This window comes from Molossus molossus, unplaced genomic scaffold, assembly GCF_014108415.1.
Source record: "Molossus molossus isolate mMolMol1 unplaced genomic scaffold, mMolMol1.p scaffold_m16_p_15, whole genome shotgun sequence".
In the NCBI taxonomy this organism is placed as follows: domain Eukaryota; kingdom Metazoa; phylum Chordata; class Mammalia; order Chiroptera; family Molossidae; genus Molossus; species Molossus molossus.
The window spans coordinates 20,696,992-20,714,996 of record NW_023425350.1 but is presented as its reverse complement, the minus strand read 5'-3'; the positions used below and the strand labels follow the sequence as shown (position 1 = coordinate 20,714,996).

General features: G+C 36.1%; 1 protein-coding gene across 4 annotated transcripts in view; it reads right to left on the bottom strand.

Annotated features, from left to right (window-relative positions):
• The window catches only part of BIRC6 (baculoviral IAP repeat containing 6), a 247,605-nt gene that overhangs the window by 82,698 nt on the left and 146,902 nt on the right, over window positions 1–18,005 (bottom strand). For all 4 annotated transcript variants that reach the window (XM_036262756.1, XM_036262757.1, XM_036262758.1 and 1 more), the window contains exons 45-50: window positions 17,419–17,546; window positions 13,633–14,195; window positions 12,482–12,657; window positions 9,428–9,524; window positions 9,085–9,279; window positions 8,115–8,315 (exon numbers count right to left, since the gene is read on the bottom strand). In XM_036262756.1, coding sequence (XP_036118649.1) covers window positions 8,115–8,315; window positions 9,085–9,279; window positions 9,428–9,524; window positions 12,482–12,657; window positions 13,633–14,195; window positions 17,419–17,546 — 1,360 coding nt within the window. The remainder of the gene's footprint in view (window positions 1–8,114; window positions 8,316–9,084; window positions 9,280–9,427; window positions 9,525–12,481; window positions 12,658–13,632; window positions 14,196–17,418; window positions 17,547–18,005) is intronic.

Below are 18,005 nucleotides of genomic sequence, written 5' to 3'. Positions count from 1 at the left end.
CTTTGCTAGGTGAGGCAAAGAAATGCAAATTGAGGCTCATTAACAACGAGCATCTATCCCACCCTCTGGAAATCGTCTTATGCAGAACACCAAGACTACATTCCAAGGCACTAAGTAACTGAGACTACTAGCCACCATGAAAAAGCTAGAGGATAAATGAAACTTTCCTGGGCTTGCAAATCTACCCAGGAAAGTAAGATATGACAGTGGTGTTTAATGTGGACCCACACAGGCTTATACAAACCCAGTAGAGGAAGCTACAAATAGCAGAACACCAACACCCACAGGGAAGATTTGGCAGGTTCCAAAACCAACTGAGATAGCCAAAATGGTAAAACAAAGAAACAAATCCCAAAGAACAGAACAGAGAACTCTATTGAAGATGAGACAAATTAAATTCAGTGAAGCAAATTATCAGAGGTAGAGTACAGAGCCATGATCTTGAGGAAGCTCAACAGCATGAGTAAGGACATCAGCACCATGAGTAAAGATATACAAACGTTGAAAACCAACCAAGTGCAAATGAAGAATGACATAGCAGAAATAACACACTGGAAGGACTAAACAGCAGAGTAGAGAAAGCTGAGGACCAGATCAGTGAATAAGAAGAAAGGGCAGAAAAAAAATCAACCAATCAGAAAACCAAAAGGAAAAAAAACAATTTAAAAACAAGAAGATAGCTTAAGAGGACTGTGGGACAACTGGAAACATAATAACATTTGCATCATAGGAGTCCCAGAACAGGAAGAAAATGGGCAAGGAATAAAGAATATATTTGAAGAAATAGTGACAGAAAAATTTCCTAACTTAGTGAAGGAAGAAGGCATTCAAGTTCAAGAAGCACAGACAGCTCCAAGTAAGAAGAACCCAAACAGGCCCACACCAAGACACATAGTAATTAAAGTGCCAAAAATTAAAGACAAAGAGAGAATCCTAAAGGCAGCAAGAGATAAGCAACAGGTTACCTACAAAGGAAACCCCATAAGGCTCTCAGCTGACTTCTCAACAGAAACACTACAGGCCAGAAGGAGTGGCATGAAGTAATCAGGGTCATGAAAAACAAGGATCTGAATCCAACACTACTCTATCGAGCAAGGCTATCATTCAAAATAGAAGGTCAACTAAAGATTTTTCCAGACAAAGAAAAAGGCTAAGGGAATATATTAACACCAAACCAGCACTGCAAGATATGCTAAAAGGACTGCTATAATTAGTAGAAGGAATAGGAAGAAAAATAGAACCACACTAAACAAAAATGGCAATAAATAAGTACATATCAATTATCACCTTAAATATGAATGGTCTGAATGCTGCATTAAAAAGAGACAGAGTAGCTGACTGGATAAGAAAGCATGACTCACATATATGTTGTTTACAACAGATCCACCTCACAACAAAAGACTCACATAAGTTGAAAGTGAAGGAATAGAAAAAAATCTTTCAAGCAAATGGAAAGCAAAGTAGATTTCAAAATGAAGGCCATAACTAGAGACAAAGAAGGCCACTACATAATATTGAAAGGATCTATCCAACAGGAAGATATAATTGTGGTAATTCTATATGCACCCAATAAAGGAGCACCAACATATATTAAAAATCTTTTGGAGGACTTCAAGGAGAAACAAACAGCAATGCAACAATAGCCAGGGACTTCAATGCCCCGATGACATCACTGGATAGATCTTCTAGATAAAAAATTAACAGGGAAACACAGACTCTAAATGAAGCGCTAGATCAAATGGATTTAATCGATACATACAGAGAATTACACCCCAAAACTGCAGAATTCACATTCTTCTCAAGTGCACATGAGACATTCTCAAAGACAGACCACGTGTTAGGTCACAAACTAAGTCTCTACAAGTTCAAGAAGATTGAAATCATATCAAGCATCTTCTCAGATCACAATGAAACTAGAAATCAATTGCAACAAGAACATGCAAAGACATTTGAAAACATGGAGGCTAAATAACATGTTATTGAACAATGAGTGGGTTACCATGGAAATCAAGGAAGAAATTAAAAACTTCCTGGAAACCAATGAAAATGAGCACAACAACACAAAATCTATGGGATTAAGCGAAAACAGTTGCGAGAGGGAACTTAATAGCACTACAGGCCTACCTCAAGAAACAAGAAAAAATTCTAAGAGACTATCTAACCTCACAACTTAAAGAACTAGAGAGCAAACAAAAAGAAAACCCAAGAGCAAGTAGCAGGAAGAAAATACTCAAGATCAGAGCAGAAATAAATTACATGGAGACCAAAAAAAACAATTCAAAGGATCAACACCACAAAGAACTCGTTCTTTGAAACGATAAACAAGATTGATGGACCCTTAGCTAGACTCACTAAGAAACAAAGAGAGAAAACCCAAATACACAAAATCAGAAATGAAAGAGGAAAAATAATAACTGACACCACAGAAATACAAAGGATTGTTAACAAATACTATGAACAATTATACGGCAACAAATTTCACAATCTAAGTGAAATCGACAAATTTCTAGAAACACATAGTCCCCCCCCAAACTGGACCAGGAAGAAACAGTAAACTTGAATAAACCAATAACAACAAAAGAAGCTGAAGATGTAATCAATACTCTCCCAGCAAACAAAAGCCCAGGATCAGACAGCTTCATGGGGAATTTTACCGAACATTCAAAGAGCTAATACCCATTCTGCTCAAACTATTTCAAAAAATTCAAGAAGGAGGAAGACTTCATTCAAAGAGCTAATACCCATTCTGCTCAAACTATTTCAAAAAATTCAAGAAGGAGGAAGACTTCCAAACTTGTTTTATAAGGCCAGCATAATTCTATTTCCAAAACCAGAAAAAGACACTACAAAAAAGAAAACCACAGGCCAATATCCCTGATGAACATAGATGCCAAAATCCTGAACAAAATACTAGCAAATCGGATCCAGAAATACATCAAAAAAATTATTCACCGTGACCAACTGGAATTCATCCCAGGGATGCAAGGCTGGTACAATATACGCAAATCAATAAATGTGATACACCACATAAACAAAATGAAGAATAAAAACCACATGATCATATCAATAGACACTGAAAAAGCATTTGACAAAATCCAGCACCCATTTCTTTTTCTATTTTTTTTTTTATCCTCACCTGAGGACATTTTTCCATTATTTGTTCAGATAGAGCGGGAGGAAGAGAGAGGAAGAGACAGAGATACATCGATGTGAAAGGGACACATCGAGTGGCTGCCACCCACATGACCCAACCAGAGCAGGGGACAAACTGCAACCGAGGTACATGCCCTTAGTGGGAACCGAACCTGGGTCTCTCTGTACCGCAGGCCAACGCTCCAACCGCTGAGCGAAACCGGCCAGGGCCAGCACCCATTTCTGATAAAAACGCTCAACAATCTGAGACTAAAGAGATCATATCTCAACATAATAAAGGCCATATGTGAAAGACCTACAGCCAACATCATACTCAATGGGCAGAAACTAAAAGCATTTCCCTTAAGAACAAAAACAAGACAAGAATGCCCACTTTTGCCACTCTTATTTAACACAGTATTGGAAGTCTTAGCCACAGCAATCAGACAGGAAGAAAAAATACAAGGTATCCAAATGGGAAAGGAGGAAGTGAAACGGTCATTATTTGCAGATGACATGATACTATATGTAGAAAACCCCAAAGACTCCATCAAAAATCTACTAAAGTTAATAAATGAATTTGGCAAAGTAGCAGGATACAAAATTAATATCAAGAAATTGATGGCATTCTTATACACCAATGATGAACTCACAGAAAGAGAAACTAAAAAAACAATCCCATTTACCATTGCGGCAAAAATATTAAGATACATAGGCAAAAACTTAACCAAAGAAATAAAGGACCTATTCGCAGAAAACTACAGGACATTGAAAAAAGAAATAGAGGAAGATATAAAAACGTGGAAGCTCATACCTTCTTCATGGATTGAAAGAATTAACATCATTAAAATGTCCATACTACCCAAAGCAATCTATAGATTCAATGCAAACCCCATCAAAATACCAACGATATATTTCACAGAACTAGAACAAATACTTCAAAAGTTCATATGGAACCAAAAAAGACCTCAAATAGTCACAGCAATCTTGAAAAAGAAGAACAAAGTAGGAGGGATAACATTACCAGATTTCAGGTTATACTACAAAGCCAGTGTAATCAAAACAGGCTATTACTGGCACAAGAACAGGAATATAGACCAGTGGAACAGAACAGAGAACCCAGAAATGGACCCAAGGTAATATGCTCAATTAATATTTGACAAAGGTGGCAAGAGCATACAGTGGAGTAAAGACAGCCTCTTTAATAAATGGTGTTGGGAAAATTGGACAGCTACATGCAAAAAAATGAAACTAGACCACCAACATATACCATACACAAGAATAAACTCAAAATGGATAAAAGACTTAAATGTGACTCATGAATCCATAAAACTCCTAGAAGAAAATGTAGGCAACAAAATATCAGACATCATACGCAGCAGAATTTTCACTGATACATCACTTAAAGCAACAGAAACAAAGGAGAAAATGAACACATGGGACTACATCAAACTCAAAAGCTTCTGTACAGCAAAAGATATAATCATCAAAATGGAAAGGCAACCCACTGTATGGGACAGCATAACTGCCAATGATATATCAGATAAGGGGTTATTTTCCAATATATATAGAGTGCTCATACAACTCAACAAAAGGAAGACAAAGAACCCAATTAAAAAATGGGCAGAGGAACTAGACACCTCTCCAAACAGGACATACAAATGGCCAAGAGACATATGAAGAAATGCTCAACATCACTAATCATCAGAGAGATGCAAATTAAAACAATAATGAGATATCACCTCACACCTGTCAGAATGACCACCATCAACAAATCATCAAACAACAAGTGTTGGCGAGGGTGTGGAGAAAAGGGGACTGTAGTACACTGCTGGTGGGAATGCAGACTGGTGCAGCCACTATGGAAAACAATATGGTGTTACCTCAAAAAATTAAAAATTGAACTGCCATTTGACCCAGTGATCCCACTTCTCGGAATATACCCTACGAAGCCTGAAACACCAATCAAAAAGAATATATGTACCCCATGTTCATAGCAGCACTATTTACAATAACTAAGATCTGGAAACAGCCCAAATGTCCATCAGTAGATGAATGGATAAAAAAGCTGTGGTACATATACACAGTGAAGTACTATGCAGCTGTAAGAAAGAAAGATCTTTTATCATTTGAGACAACATGGAGGGACCTGGACAGTATTTTTTTTTTTTTTTTTTTTTATCCTCACCCGGGGATATTTTTCCATTTTTTGTACAGATAGAGTGGGAGGGAGAGAGAGGAAGGGAGAGAGAGAGAGAAACATCGATGTGAAGGGACACATCGAGTGGCTGCCACCCGCACGACCAACCAGGGCCGGGGACAAACTGCAACCGAAGTACGTGCCCTTAGCGGGAACCGAACCCGGGTCTCTCCAGACCGCAGGCCGATGCTCTAACCGCTGAGCCAAACTGGCCAGGGCTGGACAGTATTATTCTAAGCGAAACAAGCCAAACAGAGAAAAACAAGTATCATATGATTTCACTTATTTGTGAAATATAATGAACATAACCGTCAGGAATGGGGTAGTCTCAGATACGTGGAAGAGGGGTACAGACTGACAATCCCCAGAAGAGGGCGTGGTGGGGCCATAGAACTTATATGCATGTATGCATGAACAATGGACATGGACAACAATGATGGAGTCAGGGCAGAGAAAGAGAGCGAGGGGGAATCAGTGGGGGGAAAAGGAGAAACATCTGAAACAAAAATAAATAAATTAAAAATAAACAAATACATAAATAAATAAATACTGCTTTTCCACCAACTCATTATTTCACTACTACCATAGTGCAATGATTTTAAACATAGCTTAATTTAAAAGTTTATTTTACCTCTCATCTTTTGTTTCCCTTTCAAAATTTAGCCAAACATCCAATTTAGCCAAACATCTAGAAGAGTTTTTAAAAATCATTTCCATTTAAAATTTTAAAAGGCCCAATGAAGTAACAACTGGCAGCACCTATGGGAATTATTTTTTTCTAACATAATATAAAAGCCCATATAATAAATTTGTCAACTACAACAAACTTTAAATTCTGATTATAATTTTGATTGTAAAATTAGAAAGTAAGTGCCCTGGCCAGTTTGGCGCAGTGGTAGAGCGTCGGCCCGCGGTCCAGAGAGACCGGGGTTCGGTTCCCTCTAAGGGCATGTACCTCGGTTGCAGTTTGTCCCCAGCCCTGGTTGGGTCGTGTGGGTGGCAACCACTCAATGTGGCCCTTTCACATCAATGTTTCTCTCTCTCTCTCTCCCCACTCTATCTGAACAAAAAATGAAAAAATATCCTCGGGTGAGGATAAAAAAAAAAAAATTAGAAAGTAACTTTAATTGTATGCCAGTTACACACCAGGTTTATAATGAGAACTAGACAAGTCACATCAATTATTCAATTTAATCTTCATAATCTTTTGAAATAAGTTTTATCCACATTTAACCAAGTTGACAGAGTCAAAGAGATTAAGTAACCCAAACTCGCACATTAACAAATGGTATATTTTACATTCTGCCCATGTTTTGATTCTAAAGGCTTTTTCTACTGGAATACAACATATCTTCAATTTCTGCTCCAATCCAATAAAAAATCAAATGTTTTATTAAGCTCTCCTTTGTAACATTCTTCCTACCTCAATTCCCATGTGCAAATTCAAGCTATACTTCAAAAACACAATTTACATGAATCACTCTTTTTCCCTTCCAAATAAAAGCAATTTCTTCCTCATCTTAGATTAACTTTTAAGCCTTATATTGCCTTACATTTCACCATGTGACAGTTATTATTTGATGTGCTAAAACCCTGTAGTTTAGTATGTTTTCCTTCTGCCATTTTATTCATTATATCTGTTTCTATCTAAAAAGTGTGGATTCCACAATTATATTAGGGTATAGTAGTAGTCCAATCTGGCAAATAAGTGAAAAATTTATTCTTCCAAATACGTCAGGGATCTATAAGATCTCCTATAGTTCTTTATGCAATTATTTTTTATCCTCACCCGAGGACATTTTTTTTTTTTTTTTTTTGATATTTTGTTCAGATAGAGTGGGAGGGAGAGAGAGAGAAAGAAACCTCGATGTGAAAGGGACACATCGAGTCGTCGCCACCCTAACGACCCAACCAGGGCCAGGGACAAACTGCAACCGAGGTACATGCCGTTAGCAGGAATCGAACCCGGGTCCATCCAGACCGCATGCCAACGCTCTAACTGCTGAGCCAAAATGGCCAGGGCTCTTCATGCAATTATTAAGTGACATCAACTAATAAACATAAATGTGATCATTTCAATAATTCTATAAAAATAATTATATTTATACTGAAAGAATACATGCAAACCATCATATATACACACTAGTATTTCACTTATTTATGAATACTTGAAAGAGTTCTTACTCCTCTTAGTATTTAACTAAGAATTGTTTTGAATATCTACCTTCAAATTATAGCAAATTATTCAATGAAAAAGCATCAAATGAATGATAAACTATTAATTTAAAAATTCACTCAAATATTTAAAATGTTACAATCAAATAATTACCTTCAAAATATAGTTTAAAAATTCTTTACAGATATAATTATCTTACAATGGGGAGTGGGCAAACAAATCTATGCTAACTTCACATTACAGCGCTATTACTGAGGGTCATGTTAGAAAAACAATGATTGTTATCTAAAAGTGTGTAAACTAATTCATTTTGACTTAATGCTATAATTTAATAAATATAGGGAATGAGGAAAGCTAAAATACTATTAATTAGAATATATTTGGATTTCATCAAACATTCCACTGTATTCTGGTCTGAAGAATAAACGTGTCAGTTCATTTTATGGGAAATGACTTGATGGAAATGTAAAATATTATACTAAAAATTTCAAAATTTAGAAATCATATCTAATTGTTTCACCATTTGCTAAATACTTTTCTCAATTTTAAATGTTTCTGAATTATAGTTTATTTTCATTATACTTCTTTACAAAAAATATTACTGACTTGCAAGTGATGCAAGGTGAGGTTGGATATGTATCTCTTTAAGAAGCACTGCTGCAGGAAGGTGAATGGTAAGGTCACACCAAGCCTCCTCTGGCAGAAAGATGTAGGACCAAGCAGCAGAGCGAGCTCTTCTATGGGGTGGTGTGGCCTGCAAAAGCACCTCAGCTGGTTGGGCAGTAGGACTGCTAGATGTGATTGTACCTAAAGAAAACATTTTAAATGAAAACTTACAAAAGAAACCCAATAAAGCATCAAGAACTACTTAAATCATAATAATTACACTAGAAAAATTTTTTTAAAACATGAATATTTGATACTATGAATGTACTTAATATACTCAGCATGATTTGTCACAATATAACAAAACATCACATCTAGTCAACTGGCAAGTGACAAGTTCATTTTTAGATGCTGCTTAATTTATTTATGCTCACATATCAAATAAAAATTAAAGTAATAACAACAAATCTAGCACAATAATCCTCAAACATTCAAGTAAAAAACAATGTCCAACACAACTTCCAGGTTGAAAATAATCACTGTTATTCTAAGTTGGCAATGCTCATGAGATTTAAATATGAAAAGAAAATATAAAAGAAACTATATAGACTGGAAAACGAAGTAAATATCTAAATCTGAAGTATCTTAAAAAAATACCACACAACAAAGGAACAATTTCTTTAAAACTAATATGTATAGTGAAAACTGACATCTCTGTTACTAAGTTTTCTAAATTGTATTTTTATTTAAACTCAAAATAAAAAAAATATTACTACTTCCAAAGAACTATCAAAAATGCCCCTCCAATTAGTAGAATATTTCAAAAATGACTACCTTTAAAATCAAGTGTTTTTAATTAAAATGGTAATATTATATAACATGATCATTTACTTTGCCAACTATTTTTGTTTCATTCCAACTAATAAACTACATAAATTCATACAGTAAGATTTAATAATTATTTTCTTACCCAGAGGTGCAAAATTATGAATGCCTTCTGCATTGTCAGGCTCAGAAGCTAGTATTCTTGTTTTCAAAGTGCTATCCACAGCTTTATTCGGACCAGAGTCAAGAAATTTCATAATAGTTGATACCATACTTCTTGCAGTGTTTACAATAGCTCTTGTACTAGTAACCATATTGTTGCAAATAAGCTGAACACCACCTAAATTTACAAAAAATACTAAATGAAAATTATCTTAAGATAGATGGTTTGACATGAAGCTGAGTATCATAGAAGACTACTAAAATGAAAACATAACATACTATCAGATGATTACACTGAAATGACAGTTATTGGAATTTTATCTTACCCATATCATGGAATGCTTTTAAGGCTTCACTAGTATCCAATACTCTCAAAATAAACCACAATAATGGTTCAGATAACTGGCAAGTAGCAAGAGAGCCCTAAAAAAAAATAATAATAATAATATACATGTATATTGTAATGTTTAAATAGCGGTTATCAATTTACAGTGAATTATGACAACTAAATTTCTTAATGAATGTAATATTATTTTCTATTTTATTATAAAGTGACAGCTTTAATCTATGTCACTAAATATAAAATGTTCACTAAAATACATAACAACTTAGTTGAATCAAAAAAAAAGTGAACAGTCTCCTCTCTGAACTCAGAGCACATTTTTAAGCATCTGTCTTTATCCACTATTATCACTTTTACTTTAAATTAATGTGCACTGATTTTTGTTTTCTACTAGACATTAACTTCATTTAAAAATGAATCCTTTCCATCTTGGCCGGTTTGGTTCAGTAGTTAGGGCATTGGCCTGTAGACCAAAGAGTAGTGGGTTCGATTCCGGACAAGGGCACATCCCTCGGTTGCCTTTCGGTCCCTGGCCCTGATTGAGGTCATGTGGGAGGCAACCAATTGATGTGTTTCTCTCACATCGATATTTTTCTCTCTCTCTCCCTCCCTCCCTTCCTCTCTTCCCTCTCTGTCTGAAATGGAAAAATATCCTCAGGTGAGATTTTTAAAAAAGAAAAAAATTAATCTTTCCCAACTATCTTTGTATCTTCCAATGACGAAATATAAATATGAAATAAATCCTTTATTAAATGGTAATTATACAGTAACATATAAAAAAAAACCTTTAAAATATTGTTTTAAAATCCACATTTGAAAGACTAAAAGTTAAAATAATCACATTTTTAAAAAGAAAACACAGCTCTGGCCAGTATTGCTCAGCGGTTAGAGTGTCAGCCCAAGGACCAAAGAGTCACAGGTTCGATTCTGATCAAGGGCATGTACCTCGATTGTGATTTGTCCCTGGCCCTAGTTGGGTTCGTGCAGGAGGCAACCATTCAATGAGTCCCTCTCATGTCAATGTTTCTCTCTCTCTCTCCTTCTCATTCTATCTGAATAAAAATGACAGAATATCCCCGGGTGAGAATAAAAAAAAGGAAACATAAAAAGCAGTAATATCTAACATTTTTCTTTTAAAATTACCCTAATCTCTTGTAATCGAAAGAAACTAAATATATAACATATGCTTAAAAAAATACTAAATTTTCACATGTAATATCTACAGATAACACTTTAGTATTCAACTATGCTATTTTGGGGAAAAAGAAAGAACTTCTTGGGACAATGGGAAAGAAATCTAAAATTTAAAACTACGTTAAACATTTTATTCTTATATTACTGTGATCATCTTTGACAATTATCACTTCAAATAAACTGTACTCTCCAACTTCTATTAATAATCTACAGTTCTCACTACATCAAACTAAAAAGCTTCTGCACAGCAAAAGAAACAACCATCAAAATGGAAAGGGAGCCCACTGTATGAGAGACCATAATTGTCAATGATATACCAGATAAGGGGTTAATTTCCAAAATATACAGAATGTTCATACAAAAGGAAGACAAAAAACCCAATTAAAAAATGGGCAGAGGACCTAAATAGACACCTCTCCGAAAAGGACATACAAATGGCCAAGAGACATATGAAGAAAAACAACAATGAGGAATCACCTCACACCTGTCAGAATGGCCGCCATCAACAAATCATCAAACAACAAGTGTTGGCAGGGTGTGGAGAAAAGGGGACTCTAGTACACTGCTGGTGGGAATGCAGACTGGTGCAGCCACTATGGAAAACAGTATGGTGCTTCCTCAAAAAAATTAAAAATTGAACTGCCATTTGACCCAGTGATCCCACTTTTAGGAATATATCCTAAGAAGTTTGAAACACCACATCAGAAAGAATATATGTACCCCTATGTTTATAGCAGCACTATTTACAATCGTTAAGATCTGGAAACAGCCCAAGTGTTCATCAATAGATGAGTGGATAAAAAAGCTGTGGTACATATATACAATGGACTACTATGCAGCAGTAAGAAAGAAAGAGCTCGCCCTGGCTGGTTTGGCTCAGCGGTTAGAGCGTCGGCCTGCGGTACAGAGAAAGAAAGAGCTCTTATCCTTTGAGACAACATGGAGGGACCTGGAGAATATTATACGAAGTGCAACAAGCCAATCAGGGAAAGACAAATATCACATGATCTCACTTATTTGTGGAATATGATCAACTAAACTGATTATTAAAATAGATTCAGAGACATAGAAGTAGGGTACAGACTGACAGTCCACAGAAGAGGAAGGTGGGGGGGATAAACCACAGAACTTATATGCATGTATGCATAACCAATGGATATAGACAACAAAGATATGGATGAGGCGGGGGTAGAGATGGGGATGGGGAGGCGTGGGTCAATGGGGGAAAAAGAAAAAACTTCTGTAACAAAAATAAATTAATAAAATAATTTTTTAAAAAAAGCTGTGGCACATATATACAATGTAATACTATGCAGCTATAAGAAAGAACGATCTCTTATCCTTTGAGGCGACATAAAGGGACCTTGAGATTATTATGCTAAGCAAAATAAGCCAATCAGAGAAAGACAAATACCACATGATCTCACTTATTTGAGGAATATAATGAACAAGGTGGGCTGATGAACAAAATAGACCCAGAGACATAGAAAGGAGTATGGTTCAGACTAACAAACCTCAGAGGAGGGGGTGCAGAGAGGATGGATGAGATGAATCAAAGAACTTACATGCATGTATGCATAACCAAAGGACAGAGACAACAATGCTGGAGGGATGGGGAGGAGGGTGTCTAGGGGGCGAAAAAGAAGAAACATCTGTAACAAAAATTAATTAATAAAAATTGGAAGAAAAAAAAAAAAATCTACTGTTGTTCTCATCTGTTGATGTCATTCACTTTCCAATATATAATATGAATACTCTATTCATCTCTCTCCCATAAATAATTCTCTACTACCATTGCTAAAGACTACTTAAATTAGTACAACTGTTGCTGGATGGAACTTACTTGTCTGCCCATATATCCACAGGCCATGTAGGTTAAAATTGGCTGCAGCATCATGTGGACTGTAGAAGCTTTTTTACTAAGGGTTGTCAGTATGGTAAATAATCCATCCCCAACTGATATGGCATCTAACCCACCATGAAAGTTTTCATGTTTGGTGAGATGTAATCCACTTGCACCTAGTTTAATTAAAAAGATTACACATTTTGGTTAAAAAAAAAAGTGTATCCTTAAAAACCAGTAATAATTAAAATAGGCTTAAAGGCCATTTTTCCTGAAACCACTGAAGGATGGGTACATTTAGAGCTGTCTATGTGTAGGTGTGAGTGTGCCTAAACCTAGAAATTAAATTATCTATCATAATATTCAGTAGAGTATTTTTTTGGTAATCTGAGATACATGAGATATCTCTATTGCTAGTAACAATAAAAAGAAGTTGCTATGTTATATGACTGAGAAGCATCATTCTACATATTACCTATATATCGAGCAGAAAGAAAATGGAGAGAAAAATAGGTGATAATTTTGTAACTAGACTTTCAAATAGCTAATGATTAAAAGAATATGACTGTTTCCCTTATACACACACAAAAATACAAAAAGCAAAAATATATCAGGAATGGATTTTGTCACAATTTATGAGAGTTCAATTTTAAAAAATTAACACAATATATTAGCTTTCAAAGAGGAAGAAAACTTAAGCAACAATACATAAATTTTACATTGATATATGTGTCATAGAAAGTGTTACACTTTGAATAAAATTTTATATTTCACTTTTCAAGAATTGTAAATAAATGTTACTGGTTCCCTAATACAAAATTTGATGTGGAATTTTTCATCTTTAAAATGTTAGAAATATGTGGCTGTAAATTACGGTACTTGCCTTAATGTACTGACATTTTCTTTTTAATTTAAGTAATATTATTTTTCTAATTTTTTAGAAATCTCACTTAAAAATTTTCAAAATTTCAATTTAATTTATTGATTAAAGCCATTCTATAAAAGTTTTCACTAATAAAAATCAATCATGTCAAGAAGTTTACAAAAAATTACTACAGTATAAAAGTAAAAAGAAAATGAATTCATGTTTTACTAAAGGGAAGAGATATAGCACCAGAAACAAGAATAAGATTAATATTCTCAATACGTACCAATTATCATTGCCATCGCACTACTATTACACAGGCCCAGAGCAGACAAAATCTGGCTCATAATTTGTTGGTTGGCTAACACTAAGTCAGCGACATATGCAGGTGATCCTTGAATATTACCACCGCTTCCATTGCCATCTTTGCCTCCTGAGACTTTTTCTTCATCTGAAACACTGTCTGTCGTATTGGTGGTCACAGACACTCTTGCACTGTATTCCTTATTGCCTGAAAGAGGCAGCTGGACTAAAATGTTAACCAGTTTTAACAAATCAAACATGAGTTGATCTCTTGTCATTTCTCCACAAACTGCTTTTGCATCACCTGGACGAATGAGATTGGCAAAGAGTCCCCCAAAGCATGCTCGAGCACCCACTGAGCTATCTGATCCACTCCGAGACATTACTTTGTCAGAGCAAGTGATATAGTGGTGGACTAAAAAGGTGACAGACTCTATCACAGCAGAAATAGTACTAACTGAAACAACTTCAAAATTCTGCTCCAGAGTAAATTCTAAGAGTTTGACTTGGGCATCAAGAGGTCCTTGGCCTGTCTGGAAGGCACCCCTGCAGAAAAAAAGAGAGAATTAAAAATTAATCCCTTTTAAAATCTTTTGGAAAAAAATTAAAAACATAAAACAATAAAGCTAAACAATAATTAAACTCGTGGTATTCACTATTTCATTTTGTAGCAAATGGTTTCCATGTCTTCCTGAGTCCTTGTTCTTGCCTCTATTTTACACAAAATCAAAAATAACTTCCCTTCCAAACAGAAAACTAAAGGACAAGTAAATCAAAGAGGTAACTCTGAAGCTACAGACTACACTATTTAAATATCACAAAGCATTTCTCATTATAAAATGAGCTCTCGCTCTGGCTGGTTTGGCTCAGCAGTTAAGAGCATCAGGCTGCTGACCAAAGGTCAATGGCACATACCTTGGTTGCAGTTCAGACCTTGCCCTGGTCAGGGTCATGCAGGAGGCAGCCAACTGATGTGTCTCTTTCATGTTGATGGTTCTCTCTCTCTCTCTCTTCTCCCCCCCCCCCCCCCCCCCGTCTGAAGATAAACGGAAAAATATCCTCAGATGAAGATTAAAAAAAAAAAAAAATCTAATAATAAAATGAGCTCGTAAGTTATATCCTCAAATGTTGCTATTTAAAACATCCCCCCAGCCCTGGCCGGTTTGGCTCAGCGGTTAGAGCGTCGGCCTGCGGTACAGAGAGACCCGGGTTCGGTCTCCCTCCCGCTCTGTCTGAACAAAAAATGCAAAAATGTCCTCGGGTGAGGATAAAAAAAAAAAAACATCCCCTACTGATTTTAATTTCAAAAATTAAGATTAAAACAATTCTTATGCATCAATATTAAATGTTCTCAACTTCTGCTTATGCCTAAAACCATCACCCCCAACCTAACAAGAAAAAAATAAATTGCGTATAAAGTCATAACTTTTCTTGAACCCATCAGATCACTGAAGTCAAAGGATATCAAAAAGTCTGATATCCATGAAAAGACAGGCACCTCCAAGGAGACAGAATATGAGCATTGGCTTTCTTATGGCAGAACTTAATTTAAAAAAAAAAGGACACTGGCAATATACGAATGGGTAAGAAGATGAGATAAAATATTTAACAAGTTGCTAAACACCAGGGATGTGAGGGTGAAAACACAGACCTTGTAGTAGTTCACATTCATTCAAAGGCACCCTACCCTCACTGCCACCTCCATGCACCTTTCCCTAAGCTTCTGTTCTATTTGACTGATCCTGAATTATGTACTCGAACTCCTAAATTTGTAGCCGAACTGGACATATGTGTGGGTAACCTGGAAACTTGGGACTTGCAACTGTCCTCTGAAGTAAGAGCAGTCTTGTAGGACTGAGTAGTTAAAATCTGTGAATTGGATGCTAATTTTGGGTAGTGTCAATATAGGACTGAATGGTAGGACATCAATTGATGTCAGATAAGAGAAATGGTATTGGAAAGACACCATGTATTTGGTGTCTGAAAAAAACCTCAAATACCATTAACTGTTTTCCACCACTTAGAGAGAGGGAAATGCTCTCTTTGCTCAGACAAAAGCTGTGAATGGAGAAAGAACACTGAAAACAAACCCTCTGTATCTTTGACCCCTACAAAAGCAGAGGTTAAATAAATCAATTTGAAACTGATGTAACACCAAAAGTAACCCCAGTAACAACAAACCCCAAACCTGACTTAACTCCTGAAAAATCTGACTCAAATATTCACACTAATCACCCTAGAAGAAGCTTGTCTCTTTCCAGGTAAAATATATTCACTTCAGTGTCTAAAAGATATGAGTATATTTAAAGCAAAAAACTGTAGGAATGTATTTTGAGTTTACAGCATAAGCAAATGTATGACAACTACATCAGAAAAGGCAGAAAAAACTAGAAATACATTGTTGTACGATGTAAAGTTTTGACAAATGTGAAAAATTGTAAATACACTATTGTGATTATATGTAAGTTAAGGTAGACTATGATGGGAAAAAATGTATATTGTAAAGCTAGCACAAACACTATAATCAAATTTAGTTATTAATAAATGGTATGCCAATAGTGGAGAAAAAATGAAGTTATCAAAAAAATACTTAATCTAGCCCAGCCAGTGTGGCTCAGTGGTTGAGCATTGACCCATGCACCAAGAGGTCACCAAATGGATTCCTGGTCAGGACTCAAGCCCAGGTTGTGGGCCAAATCCCCAGTGAGGGGCATGCAGGAGGCAGCCAATCAATGTCGTCTCTCAATGATGTTTCTATCTCTCTCTCCCTCTCCCTTCCTCTCAAACCAATAAAAAAGAAACTTAATGCAGCCCGGCAGGTGTGGCTCAGTGGATTGAGCGTCCTCCCATGGATTGAGAGGTTCCAGTTTGATTCCTGGACACGGCACATGCCCAGGTTGTGGGCTCAATCCCCAGTAGGGGGCATGTAGGAGGCAGCCGATCAATGTTTCTCTCTCATGTCGATGTTACTATCTCTCACTCCCTTCCTCTCTGTCTAAAAAGTCAATAAAACATATTTTAAAAAATAATAATATTTCAAAATGGGGGACATCTGTAATACTTTCAACAACAATAATATTTCTACTTGTGAAACACAATGTTTTCCCAGTATAAGTGGGGAAAAAAAACAAGAAGACAAACTTTACCATTTCAAATGAACATCTCACTGGAGGTCCTAACCAGGACAATTGGGGGAAGGCTTGGGGGGTACATACACACTGGAAAAAATAAGACTATTTTCACTGATCACATGACTGTGGACAAAGAAAAGTTCCAAAGAAGCCATAACTGTTCACAAATTGATATATAGATTGACACATTCTCAATCAAAATCCAGCAGGGTTTTTTTTTCTGTGTGTGTTGGGAGGGAGGTATGTAGGGGGGCAGGCAATAAGCTGATTTCAAAACCTTTTCCTTTTTTTGATCCTCACTCGAGGATACTTTTTCCCTTTATTTTCAGACAGAATGGGAGGGATAGAGAGACAGAACATCGATATGAGAGAGAAACATTGATCGGCTGCCTCCTGCATGCCCCTACTAGGGATCAAACCCGCAATCTGGACATCTGCCCTCACTGGGAATCGAACCGGGACCTCTCAGTCCATGGGACGACGCTCAATCCACTAAGCCACGCTGGCCGGGCCCCCTTAATCTTAATCCTACTGTTTATCTTTTCCCAGATATATATCCCCCAAAAAATGGTACGGGGAAGTTTGGAATAATGTATATTAATTGTACATCAGAAATATATATACACATTGAAATTTACCTTTCTGTTGAAAGTATATGAATTAGCTTGAGTAAAAATTCACTGAATATCTGAGGACATGTTGAAGAAAGGTGCACTTGTAATCGGGTAAGAAATTCTTGCATAGCTTGTGTAGCTGTTGGCCCAACCTGAAAAGAAATGAAATTTCATTGAAAACTGCTTACTGATACCATTTAAATAATTATTCATTTAAAAATATCAAGTGTTGCTCTGGCTGGTGTGGCTCAGTTGATTGGGCATCCCCATCCCATGCACTAAAGGGTTCCAGTTCAATTCCTGGTCAGGGGACAGGCCCAGGTTTCAGGAGTGTGCAAGAGGTAGAATATCAGTGTTTCTATCTGTCTTTCCCTCTCTTCCTCCTTCTCTAAAACCACTGAAAAATATTAAAAAACAAAAATGAAAAATAATCAAGTGTTAAATCAAATGCTATACTGCGGTAATTTTTCATATGAAGAATAAAAATATTAACAGTGGTAACAGAAAACCAATTAATTTTTAGGTCTTAATAAATAGAAAATTACAGCCCTGGCCGGTTTTGCTCAGCGGTTAGCGCGTTGGCCTGCGGTCCAGAGAGACCCGGGTTCAGT